This window comes from Heloderma suspectum, chromosome 4 (assembly GCF_057233095.1).
Source record: "Heloderma suspectum isolate Gila_16-S chromosome 4, 16-S_ref, whole genome shotgun sequence".
NCBI lineage: Eukaryota > Metazoa > Chordata > Lepidosauria > Squamata > Helodermatidae > Heloderma > Heloderma suspectum.
Genome location: NC_139461.1, coordinates 233,258,913 through 233,272,115, shown reverse-complemented (window position 1 = coordinate 233,272,115; position 13,203 = coordinate 233,258,913). Strand labels below are relative to the sequence as shown.

At 45.5% G+C, this 13,203-nt stretch overlaps 1 protein-coding gene across 3 annotated transcripts in view; it reads right to left on the bottom strand.

Annotated features, from left to right (window-relative positions):
- The window catches only part of LOC146348229 (phosphatidylinositol 3-kinase regulatory subunit alpha-like), a 138,767-nt gene extending 126,449 nt beyond the window's left edge, over nucleotides 1-12,318 (bottom strand). For 2 of the 3 annotated variants that reach the window (XM_084852633.1, XM_084852636.1), the window contains exons 1-2: nucleotides 12,205-12,318; nucleotides 9,614-10,368 (exon numbers count right to left, since the gene is read on the bottom strand). In XM_084852633.1, coding sequence (XP_084708759.1) covers nucleotides 9,614-9,935 — 322 coding nt within the window. In that variant the 5' untranslated portion in view covers nucleotides 9,936-10,368; nucleotides 12,205-12,318. Of the gene's footprint in view, nucleotides 1-9,613; nucleotides 10,369-11,512; nucleotides 11,580-12,204 lie in introns of those variants that run through there. The other variant, XM_084852634.1, reaches the window with a different exon arrangement.
- Between the last annotated feature and the right edge of the window lie 885 nt (nucleotides 12,319-13,203).

Sequence of the window (13,203 nt, the reverse complement as noted above, 5' to 3'; positions counted from 1 at the left end):
AAGTCAGTCATCCTCCTTTCATACCCAAACTCCTGTGTTCATTCAGAGCAATGTTGACTCTTTGATAGTACCAGTGGACTCCAGTAAACGCAAGCTAGAGTGGGATATGACAAAAGCACTTAATAATAAAAAGAGTTGATTTACAGGAATCACTGGAATTTTCAATATTCACTAGAAAGCCCCATTCACCATTGAAATGTGTTCAGCAAAATCTAGGATTTGCCACCTTTTTAGGGGCCTGGATCCTGTGCCTTTAACTGCAGTGCAACACTTGGGAACTTAGCAAGTGAAGCTTTCCCCATCCCATCTATATGCCAGAAAAATGTTCACTTCCTAGATTTCTATAGGTCAGGCTATTGTTAAAGGCACAACAACAAGGCCAGTATGTGTGAAGACTGTTCGTGTCCACTGGGAGGAGTGGTCACTTACACATCACCAAAAAAAGAGGAAATACTTTATCAAAAAAGAAATAAAAGGACACAGATTTGCATAAAATGTGCACATGTCGATTTATACATATAAATACACATTTAGAAAAAATACTATAATTTAAATTGGAATATAATATATCTGACCATATTGGTGATCAGATAATCTGTGGGCCTGCTCAGTCTGTTGTCCAGGTGCTAACTGTGGATGGGCACTTTCAAGGCCCCTCCCTTTATATGGGTCCTTATCTTTATCCCAGACTTGGACTGGACAGTTGTTCAAATAGAGGATGCCTTCAAATAGAGGATTGTCCTCTGACAGCCCTTCAAATACAGGACTGTCCTCTGTACAGTAGGACACATGGACACCTAAATAGAGTGCGGGAACAACACAGTTCTGCAAGTTTCAAGCAAAAGAATGTTTTGCTGACTGGCTGGTCTGCCATGATAACAACAAGAAATTCTCCCCTCTTCTTCCTTCTGTCCTTGGAGCAGTTTTGTAGTTTTAAAAGTATTGGGTGTGCATGTGTGTGCGTGTGTGTGGGGCGGTGAATAAAGCAACACATTCATAGATAAAGACATGAATAAAAACTGACACATGAACAAAAATGGTTTTTTAAAAGACAGAAGCATGGGGAAGGGGAAAGACTGACAGCTGATCCAGCATTTAATTTTCTGGTATCACGGGATGCATATCTGGCATTTCAGTTGTGAAACCAGGCTCATCTCGTGGCTAAGAGATGCACCATGAGGTCTCTTTGTATATTATGTCTGTCTTCACCCATAAAAAGCTGGTTGGCCACTGTTGCAAAATCCCTTGTGGGTATTATGGGGTCACATCCTGGAAATGAGAGAAAGGGCATATGTTCCTTTCTATTTATTACTGTAAAATACCTTCATTAATACCATGAGGGCTATGAGGTTTAGGACAGATTGGGAACTAGTTTCTGTTCCCTTTGTGCTCCTGCGCTGCTGGTCCCGAAGGGCTTAAACTGGGCAATGGAACCAATTACCTAGGGAGGTGGTGGGCTCTCCCACACTGGAGGCATTCAAGACGAGGCTGGACAGCCATCTGTCAGGGATGCTCTGACTTGGATTCCTGCTTTGAGCAGGGGGTTGGACTCGATGGCCTTGTAGGTCCCTTCCAACCCTACTATTCTATGATTCTATGATTCTATGATTCTATGATTCTATGATTCTATGGGCAGTTTAGCTAAGTTGGTGCAATGTTGATATCACATGATTGTGGTTCTCACCCTTTTAGAATTTGTTTTAAAACCAAAAGCAAATCTGAAAACATCTATTTGTACAATTCCATGTACCATCCCAACAAAACAACTTCTCCCTATTATTGAAAAATAATAGTATTGGAGGATGAACACTTCTACTATTTTCTCTCATGATGCCTACCATATACTAAACTACCACACGCTCCTCAGAATTGCTCATCATATAGATCAGGGATGGGGAACATGTAGCCCTCTAGTTGTTGCTGAACTACAACTCCCATTAGCCCCAGCCATGACCAGTGGTCAAAGATGATGGGAGTTGTAGATATGGAAACAGATCTAAAGCACACTGATGTCTTCGTACAAAACTTGGGAGGGGGGGTCAACAAGAGGGAAGACCATGAGTGTCAAAACCTGTTTGCTTTTTTCTGTAGGCCCCAGCTTCATAGGTTTGCTGATCATGGAATGCTGAGCACCGCAGACAATTGCTTTCAGATCCCACTTCCCCACTTCCCACTCTTCCTCTACTTTGATTCCTGGCCAAAAAGCTCACCAGGAACAAACCTTCAAAGCACACACCCATTTCCAGATATTTCTCCCAGATATTTCTCCCAGTGACGCCTCATTGATGAGCAAGAATAGCTCCCCCACACACCAAAAGCTAAGGACCTAGGGTGGCCATGTGCCCTATTTTTATAGTGGACAGTCCTCTGTTTGAAAGGCTGCTGCATGTCTCTCTGTTTTGAAGCCATCCTGTACTTGAAGGGCTGTCCAGACTAAGTCCAGTATAAAGATAAAGAACCATCAGAAGGAAGAGCTAAGCCTTGAAGTTGCCCATCAAAAGCACCTGACTAGCAGATTGAGCAAGGCACATGCGTCAACTGTTCATGGTTTTCCACAGATGTATTGTATTTCTATTTAAATTGTAATAATCATTTCTAAATTTGCAACTATATATATATAAATTAGCATATGCAAATTTTATGCAAAACAGTGTTCTCTTTCGCCCTCTTGGTGATTCACAGTTGGCTACCCTAAATCTCTTTGAAAAATTGGAGCGGGCAAGGGCTGCAGGCATCAGCACCAACTTGAAAATGCCTTTTGCACCAAGAGATCAGTTTGCAAAGTTTGTGCCAACGCAACGTCTTCACTGTCTTCATCTTTTTTCCCAAAGACATTCCTGCCCCTTCGTTGACTGAATGCTATTGCTCTTCATATCAGGGCACCGGGGTGTTTTCCCCCAAACCACTTAGAGATATTTTTAAATATGATCAGTGGTATATAAATCCATTAAATAAATGATAAATAGCATTTTAACAAATAAGTTCACTTAGCTTTGGATTAGGAAACAACTTTCTTTGAATACTACAGAATATTATGTGGCATGTGCTCCCATCTCTCACAGGGTGCACAGCAGCTTCAGAGGGATGGGAAATCAAGGATAGTAGCATGTGAGAGATTAATCCTTCCCACCCATTTTCCTGATGAAATTGCTTCTCCCACCCCTGAAGCTGCTATTTCCCCCATTAGTAAATACATTTATTAGTCACTGCAGAATATACTGGAAGTTAAATGTTACACAAAGGTGCTTGGAAGTGGAATAAGGCAGTACCAAAATCTCTCTGAATGATTTTCTTTTCTTTGAAAATTGTATCAGGCAATATTATTATTTTTGGCCGTTTATACCCCAAATTCAAAATTTTTCAAAAGACGTTATTTTGCTCCTTTTAAACTATTTGGGTTGGAATCCCTTCCCCTTTAGCCCTGAGGTCATTGCATGGGACTATATTAGAGCCTTTTATTGTGCACTCATAATTGCTCATTCACAGTAGTTTGCAGGTCCATTACAAGATGTCATCATCCCCTAGGGCCTCTCCCATGCTTTGCGACTGTTATAGCGTGTTTTTTTCCTTAATGGGGAAAGTGTGGTATTTTTTCTGAATGGCCTCTTGTAATGCCGTATAAATCTTGTATAATTGTATAATTCCACTATACCACAGTACCACCTAGAGGTTGTATAATGGAACATATATAAAGGCTGAGAAAGATTCCCCCACCCCCTGGAGGGGGAACATGTAAAGGAGCCGAGTTTAATCCCACAAAGAATCTGGAAGCAGAAGCCTCCATAAAGGTGTGGTTAAAAGCTTCATGTAGAAAAGCCCTGAGATTCAGGGACCAAGTCATTCTATCCCTCCTCAGTAAGACAGAGGCAAGCTCTACCCATCAGAGGAGTTTTGCTGGGCTGAAACGAAGCAAGTATCAGGCTACTTTCTTTCCTTCAACCACTCAAACTTCAAGCCCCAGTTAGCCAAGGGTGGGCTCTGTCTGCTGGTCTCTGCTGTCTGGGAGTTTTCTGGGGGCTTTGGGGGGGGAGGTTCTAATGGGGTAGCAGGGAGAAGGGGATCTTCCAACCCCCTGCATTCCCATGGGTAGAGACCCTGATCAGCCCTACACATGGGAGTTCTATTACAAATAGACAGATGATAGACAAAATATTGCATAAAATATTAAGCAAGAGATTAATATTGTATTGTAAACTGAAGTTGTTTCATGCTCTGCCGTTTTGGGTTTTGAAGGATGAGTAACTCTTCAATCCATAATCTTAAAGCAGTCAATCAATTCCTGTCACCTGTTCTATATATTCCATGTTGGCTTAGCTATCTAAAACCCAGCTAAAAAAAGAGGAAAATTAGGCCACAATCCTATACCCACATACCCGGAATAAGTCCCATTGAACTCAATCAGACTTGTGTCTCTGTAGACATGAGTTGAATTGTGCTATCAACTGTGCATCCTTAAATTCCCAGGCTACAACAACGCCAGTGGACTTTTGCTGCAACTTAGTTCTGGGGTAGATGAATTCCAGCTAGAATGATACATTCCAGGCAGTATTTATCATTCTAGCTGGATTTCATCTACCCAAGACCAAAGTTTGCCAACTTTTTAAAGGGCACAAGAGCAGCAACCTGGCATGCAAAAATTAAGTTTTCCCCATCAGTTTAGTGATATCTAAAAGAAAGTTCAACTGGCTAAATTTTGGTGTATGAGCTTGATGTTAAAGACAAAGTAGCAGGCTCAGTAAAGACATCGATAACCTTACATATTAGGCCAATATTCTTCCCTCTTTAACACTTGAGATGGAACCTCAAGCAAAGAACCTCTGTTGCCTTCTGTCTGTCTGTCTGTCTGTCTGTCTGTCTATCTATCTATCTATCTTTCTATCTATCTATCTATCTATCTATCTATCTTCATCTTTCTTAGAAAATGAAACCAAACTGAGGTGTTCTGGCTTAACTACTGATACGTTAATTGAGTTTTTTTCCCCCCTGGATGAGGCTTTTAACATGCCATTGCTCTGCTGCATTCATGGAATTTTATGGGGGGGTCCAAATGACCTTGTCTTCCAGTCAGAGCCCTCTCATGTTTTCCCACTGCTTCTTCCATCTTTTTTCTTACCACAGAAAACCTATTAAGGAGAAAAAGACAGAATACCTGCACAATGCCTTCTAATTGGTAGTGCTAGGAGCCCTCTGTGTGGAAGCACCACGAGACTTCCTGCATCTTTTTGTTGCCTGCCCTCTGCAACCTAAAAGTCTGGTTTCACTTCTTTAACAGAACTACATATGTGCCAGTGCTTCATCTGCAACAAACTACGAATGAGGATACCCCTAAAAGCAGCGTATTAGGATCTGATCCTCCTCTCCTGCTAACATCAGGGCTGCAGTCCTATACATACTTAGCTGGGATTACACCTAGACAGCATAGTAAGAAGCAGAGAATATCACCTTGCCGACAAAGGTCCATCTAATCAAAGCTATGGTTTTCCCAGTAGTAATGTATGGCTGTGAGAGCTGGACTATAAGGAAGGCTGAGCGCCGAAGAATTGACGCTTTCGAACTGTGGTGCTGGAGAAGACTCTTACGAGTCCCCTGGACTGCAAGGAGGTCAAATCAGTCCATCCTAAAGGAAATCAACCCTGAGTGCTCATTGGAAGGACAGATAATGAAGCTGAAGCTCCAATATTTTGGCCACCTAATGCGAAGAGAAAACTCCCTGGAAAAGACCCTGATGCTGGGAAAGACTGAAGGCAAAAGGAGAAGGGGACGGCAGAGGATGAGATGGCTAGACAGCATCACGGATGCAATGAATATGAACTTGAGCACGCTCCGGGAGAGAGAGGACAGGAAGGCCTGGCGTGCCATGGTCCATGGGGTCGCGAAGAGTCAGACACAACTGAACGACTGAACAGCAACAACAAGGCATGTGTGGGATTGCACTGTAAACCAGCCCGAGGACAATGGTGTCACGTCTGACTTATGCAGGCAGTCCTGTTCAAGGAGAATCAGGCTCTCGGGTACCCACTGCATAATTTTTCACATTAATCTTTCTCTCTTTCTCTCTCTCTCAAACACATAGACACACACATTTAGGCAGCTCACCCATACTCTGTGTATATCAATGTCTCAGTGTGCCCAGTAATAATTTATTCAAGACATCATGCTCAATGGAGGCTGGTGGCTCTGATGTCAGTGGGGCAGTGAATCCACTCTGGGTTTCACTCAGAACCAGTCAGAACTCTAAAGGAGCTATCCAAGTCTTGGATAAACTTTGACAAACTGCGGCCGGTTACTCAAGGAAGGCTTCCTGAAATAACAATGTTTTCAGGAGGTGCCAAAGGAACACAACATTGGTGCTTGCCTGACCTCCAAAGGCAGGGAATTCCATAGGAAGGGAGCCACCACACTGAAGGCTCTTTTCCTGGTGGATTCCAATTGGGCCATGGGTCTATATGGAACCACCAGGAACATGCTACCCAGGTAAATGTGGCTAGGAATTGGACTGTTAATTTTTCATGTTAAAGTCACTGTTCATATCCAAGGTAGAAAGTAGAAACATTTATTTTAAAGAGCTGGCTGGATGTCTTGTCACCAATATGAAAATGTGGCATATGGCTAGTAGGACAAGAATTTTGACAGTTTTAAGCATTTGTGGAAGTAATAAACTTTTGAGTTATCCAGAACTCTCTCTCAGGCACAGCTATTCTCAGCATAATAAAATATATTACATACAGAGCAAGAGAAAGCACATATTACTTACCCACAATCAGGTTAAATCAGGTGACATTTCTTTAAAACAAGAGGCAGGAAGATTTCATATGTTTAAATATCTCAATCCTTTATTTATACTTAACCACTTAATATCAGTTTAGGAACATAACATTGGTCATTTACTGTTGCCTTGAATGTGTATGAAGTTATGTAACAAACGCAACTTTAGTTGGTCTAATCAAAGATATTGCCTCACAGCTCTGTGTATTTTATATTGTGTGGGACCAGCACAGCTGCTATTTCTCTGATCAAATACTGGAGCCTCCACAAAATCACTAGTGCTGCCAAATATCCCAGCTTTTACATCCCTCCTCTTCAGCATAATCTCCACCAATCCACACTGTACTTTTTCATACTGTGTCCCAGGGCATAGCCTGAAGGCACATGAGGCAGCCACCATGCTGAAGTTAAGCAGGTTTGGGTCTGGTCAGTGCTTGCAGGGGAGACTACCCGGGAACCACATGTACCCACCTTGAGTTCCATGACGGAAGAAAGGTGGGATATAAATGTAGTAGTAGTAGTAGTAATAATAATAATAATAATAATAATACATAAACAGGCAACCTGAAACTAGTGTGTAGTCAGGCCTTACTATGTACATACTTTAAAATAGCAGGAGTCAAAGGCTATTTCACACAATAAGGTTTTCATGGGTACATACATGTTATAAATACCTACTAAAACCAAACTATCTGAAGTGTGTGTGTTTGTGTGTGCGTATGTATGTTCAATTATGTCATGTAAACACACTGCAGGAAAAAGTAATGGCCCAGGTCCTACAGGGAAAAGTAATGGGTTCATATTTATGCATTGTCCATGAGGTGAAGAAGAGAAACATGTGGGCTTCAAATGTTATAATATTGCATTTTATTGTATCATGGCTTTAATATATTCTTATTTTTCTTTTTGTAAACCACTCTGGGTGCTCAATGAGCAGAAGAATGGGATGGAAATGAAAAGATCCATCTGATTTCAGTCTGAAAAATGTTTGGCGGGCCTGGACTAATGGCATAGTTATCTTTTGTGCATTTAGGGTGACCGCTTATGCATCGCCAAAAAAGAGCAATTGCATCATGGTGGGGGAAAAGGCAAAAGAAAACACACATTTGCATAAAACATGTATATGATTCTGTATATGCACAGGTGCAAATTCAGAAGCAATTTCTATAATTTAAATCGAAACACAATACACCTCGCCATAGTGGGGAAGACTATGCTCTTCTTGGGAAACTTCAAGGCTCCTGCTCTCCCTTGTGATAGTTCTTTGCCTTTAAACCCAACTTTGACCAGAAAGTCCTTCGAACAGAGTCCTGTCCAGTGTAAAGTAGGACAGGTGGCCAACCTATGTGCATTATGAGGTCTAAATTACCGGCAGTGCAGAGCTTATGGCCAGAATATGTGCAGAGTCCTTTAGGTCCGGCTCAGGCTTATGGGTGACAGGGCCAAATGCAGAACCAACGCAGGCTACGCAGCAGTCCCCACATGTCCTTGGTATTCCCAAATATGTCTCCATCAGCCACCCTCTTTACAGGTCGCTGTCACGGTGTGCGTAGCAGCAAAATGTGTTGCATGCTCATGAGAGCCCAAACAATCAAGACTCAGACTCAGTTTTACCTTATATCTATCAGGATAGCATCCCCAACCCCCATTTAAAGCAGGGTGGGCAACTTGTTGTTTAGCACTGAAAAACTTATCCTAGTTTTTTTGCCATCACATATTCAGTTTAGTCCCAAAGGGTAAAGATGTCCTTCTGGGCAGGGGGCGGGGGGAATGAAAACTGGAATTCTTTCCATATGGCTGCATGCAGCCTTTGGGGTAAAAACTGACCAACCTTAATTTGGAATATACATTTTTTTATTTTGTCAAGGAGTTTCATCTCAGGCACCCTAGTAATCACACAGGTTATTATTAATCCTATGGATGGAAAACTGATTCAGACAAAGCATGTAATGCTCCCCAACCCACACGATGGGTGTATGGCTGTGCTAAGATTGGAGCCCCGCTTTTCTGGGGCCGAATCTGTCGGCGTTCTAGTCCATACTGCCCCCAGCAACACTCAGCTATGAAGCATTGATCTCCATCACATCCCACATCATTATAACCATCCAACTGGCCCTTAAGACTCTCTGCAGACATTTCAAAAGAAGAAGATGCGCCTCCTGGGCCTCCTCTTAATTAATAGCAGACTTTTCTTTATACATGTCATCTGGACAATTCAAGATGAAACATTTCAAAATGTCAGCAGTATTTGTCATAGAAACAAAAGCCAGAAATGGCCTCATAATCCCCCCGATCTCCATCCCAGTATAAACACTGTGTTCCCAACCATCAGCTCACACAGCCACATGTCTGGCTAACCACTGCCTTGCTTGCATGTAAGTGATTATCCTGCACACAAAACAAGAGGTGCCAGCTGGAAAATTGGCCCAGGATGAGTGCCCCGTTCCCACCCCTGCCCTGCTCTGAATTCTCCAGTGGTTTAGACACACAGCTTGCTCTGGGAGATCCTGCTGCTTTCCAACCACACAGTCTGTAAACTGTACAATCGCAAGGATTTCAAGAAAGCCCATCTTTAGTAGAAAAACTTACATTTTAATGGGAAAGTTTCTTGGGAACGCATATGTCCCTCCCTCTTAATGGGGCTGATGCATGGATCGTGGGAGCAGAGCTTGAGAAAGTCGGATGTACTAAAGAACATGGCTCAAGGCCAGCCAATTAGAGAACACAGCCCCCTTCTGACAGATGCAAAAGGACACTGTTAGGAAACTCTGCCATGAATCCAGAAAGCTGTCATATTTTATGTCTCATACAGAAACCTTTCACTTGAAAAACGTACAAACAAACTCACCCTGTAGATGGCCAGGTGTTCCACTGGGGGTTGCAGGCACTGGCAGGGGCCTGGGCCTGGGTTTTGGTGAGGCAGCCACAATCCTCACAGGGCTCAGGTACTCTGCGTAAGTGCCTGGGAAATCCCCCCGTTCCTTGGAACATTCATTGAAGCCATTTAGCCAGCCCTGGGGGTTCCTCTCATCCCCCTCCTTGTAGTCCACATACACAAGCCCTGCCTTGTTGACTGTGAGCAAGTCTCCAGGGCAGAGTGCCAGGTCTTCCTCCTGGTCCTTCTTATACTCGTAGAGAGCCTGATGCTGCAATCCATCTCCTGAGGCCATAGCAAGAAAATTGGGAGGCTCCTGAGTTATGCCCCAAAGTTGCCAGCTCTGTGCATCTTCACAGGTATTGGGATAAGGATGGAATGGGGAATGGGAGGCTGGGGTAGAGAAGGGAAGTTGCACACCAAAAAGAAGATATAAACCACTTTTCACCTTTTCACCAGTGTCTCCTGGTTTCCGCTGTCAAGTACAATTTCTTCTTCTGCAAGGGAAAAATGTCAGAAGCAAACCCCGAGGGGTCAACAGTCTGCAAAACTCAATCCGTCAGTCTGTGGTCATCTTTGCAAGTACTGCCCACTACTGGTTGAGCAACAGTAAGTGGTGCAGAGAAGGGAGAAAGCAATCTCTTCCCCCCCCCTCTCTCTCTCTCTCTCTAGGCAGTGGCAGAGTTCGAAACTGGTATTAGCAGGCGATTCCTCAGAAGTTCCTTTTGCTGTAAGAGTAAGATAGTGTTGTTAATTCTTTCATAAGGATGTAGGGTTGCCAACTTTTCAGCCAACCTCTGTAACTATACCTTTAACAGTGGATGGATTTATGTGCAGATCAGCGAGTGATAACATTTGTCACACCCTGCTGTGAAAAGCTGTAGAATAAACCTGCTGTCAAAGACACAAGAGCAGGTCAGCTGAGCTGGTTGTTATTTTTTTCTGGACAGGTGGCAACCCTGTAAGCATGCAAGGGAATTTTCCTCACCCCTTCCCTAACCTCGAAGGCTACAGTGGGTTTGAGAGGACATACAATTAACCAAGAGCAAGAAAACATGGAAGAGGAGGAGCTGGACCAGAAAACAGTTCAAGACACACATGCGGTTCAGACCACCCCAGCCAGCATCTCCACAGGTTTATCGGGCTGCAGCCAAAGCCGGGTCTCCCTGAGCAAGTTAAAATGGTAAATTCCTATTGTATTTTTAAAGCAGTGCTTTAAAAGAGAAGGGGCAGCACTAGCCAGGAACAAACAAAAAACAAATGCGGAGAATATCGAGCAAATGAGACTGCATGCAGCATGCAGAGCCAAGCACTAGCGTTCAGGATAAACCCATTTCAACAGAGGCTTCCCCTTTTCTTTCCACTCCGTGGCTCAACATCTCACAGCCACAGCCTTCAAGCCACAGCAATGATCACGTTGCGCGGGGAGAGGAAGTATCTGAAAACACACTCGGCTATTTACCCCCTGTACGCGAAAGCCGGTTACCTGTCACAGCTTGATCACACTCCGGCAATCAGTGGAGGGAAAGGAGGGACGGACAGAAAGCGAGCCCCCTCCCCTGCCACTCCACGTGCCCCCCCCCCCCGGCTCTGTGCCCTGTTTGCAGTCTCCGGAGCTTCTCTGCGAAGACAGCAGGAGAGCGGTGGCGGGAGGGAGGGACCAGGCTGGTGCTGAAAGTTGTCCAGCTCCCCTCCCCTCCCCACCCCACCCCACCCCACCCCGCCCTTCCTAAGCACGGTAAGTGCAAGGCAGCTGAGTCAGTGAGGACCTGTGCATCATCACCACCACCACCATCATCACCACCACCACCTCCTCCTCTTCCTCCTCCTGCTGTACAGGATTTATCTGGTGATGTCAGCAGACAGACGCACCTCCGAGCCGCTTGAAATGTATAGGTCCGTAAGGCGGCTCTGCAGCGAGAGAAGGAAGACGAGCAGGCTGGAAAGGGGGAAGCGGACGTGAAAAACGACGTCGTGGAGAGAGATTTGGGAGAGCTGGCTAGGGCAGAGAGTGGGATTTATTCAAAAAGTGTGGGTGGGGGGGTGGGGGGGGTGGAGCAGATTAAAGGAAGGAAGTGCAGCAGTGCAGCGGAGAGGCGCATCCGCGCTGGGGTTCAGTCAGAGCTCTGAAGGAGCTCACCTTGGATAGCTCCTTTAGGGCGCAGGCCTATGCGTGGGTAGACAGAGAACAGGCCTACAGCTCCCAGCATTCCCCAGCCAGCCTGGCTGGGGAATGCTGGGAGTTGTAGGCCTGTTCTCTGTCTACACACGCATAGGCCTGCGCCCTTTGAGTTCTGACTGAAGCCCAGCGCGGATTCACCGCCCCACTGGCGTCGGACCCACCAGCCCCCGCTGCATCCGCGCTGCTGTTGAACCACCCCGCGAGCGCGCGCGAGGGCTGGAGCAGCACAGAGGGGGCTCAGCGGCCGTGGGGAGTGAATTGTCCGCCTCTCGTGGAGCGAATGGCACGGAAGAAGCGGGCGCTTCGTGGAAGGAGAGACCGCGAGACAGAGGACGGCTGGGACGGGGCGGGGGGGAGGAGGAGGAGGAGGGAGCTCTCTCACGATATCGGACTGTCAGTCGCTGAGTTCTATCTGTTGGTTTGGAGAGAAAGGCAGCGGCATAGACGCGTCCCTCCTGGCAGAGACGCCTGCGTTGCACACGCGTCTGCCTGTCGTGACAGCCCTTCCGGGCTTCTTACGACACACGTGCACCTGTGTGGATGTTACCTGCCGTACCGCTGCAAAGAACGCCGGAATACGTAACAGGCAGCAACGACTGCGTTGGCTGCGGCGTAAAGCAATCGCTGCCCTCGGTCGCCCTTGAATTCAACCGGTCTCCTCAGAAATAAACCCCAGAGCGTTCAGTGGGACTTAGAATCATAGAACAGCAGGGTTGCAAGGGGCCTACAAGGCCATCGCGTCCAGCCCCCTGCTCAATGCAGGAATCCAAGACAGAGCATCCCTGGCAGATGGCTGTCCAGCCTCGTCTTGAACGCCTCCACTGTGGGAGAGCCCACCACCTCCCGAGGTAATTGGTTCCACTGTCGTATTGCTCTAACAGTCTGGAAGCTTTTCCTGATGTTCAGCCACGTGACTTATTGCCATGTGAGTGTGTAGAAGCGCAGCGTTACTCTTAAGTAAGTGTGCTAAGAGGATTACTGTAATTCTGAACACACTTAAAAGCGAGAAAGAAGCCCCAATGAACACGGTGGATTTTCTTCTGAGAAAACATGTATAAAACTGTGCTTGTAATACAATTCCCAAGGATTTTAACTTTCCTCAGGGAATTGGTTGTTATTTTGGCCACATCATAGCAAAAAGATGCTTTTGGAGAAAAGAGTACCAGGGCTGGTATGAAAATCCCATTTTCCCTTCTGGGAAACTTTCACTTGCCCTTCTTTTACTGCCCACCCCCGGGTGGTGGTGGTGGTAAGCTGGCATGTGGAGTCAAAGCAAAGCAACTTGCAAAGCACCTTGGAGAGCTCCTTTAGAGTTCTGACTGGTTCTGTCTGAAACCCAGAGCGGATTCACTGCCCCACTGACATTGGAGCCACCAGCCTC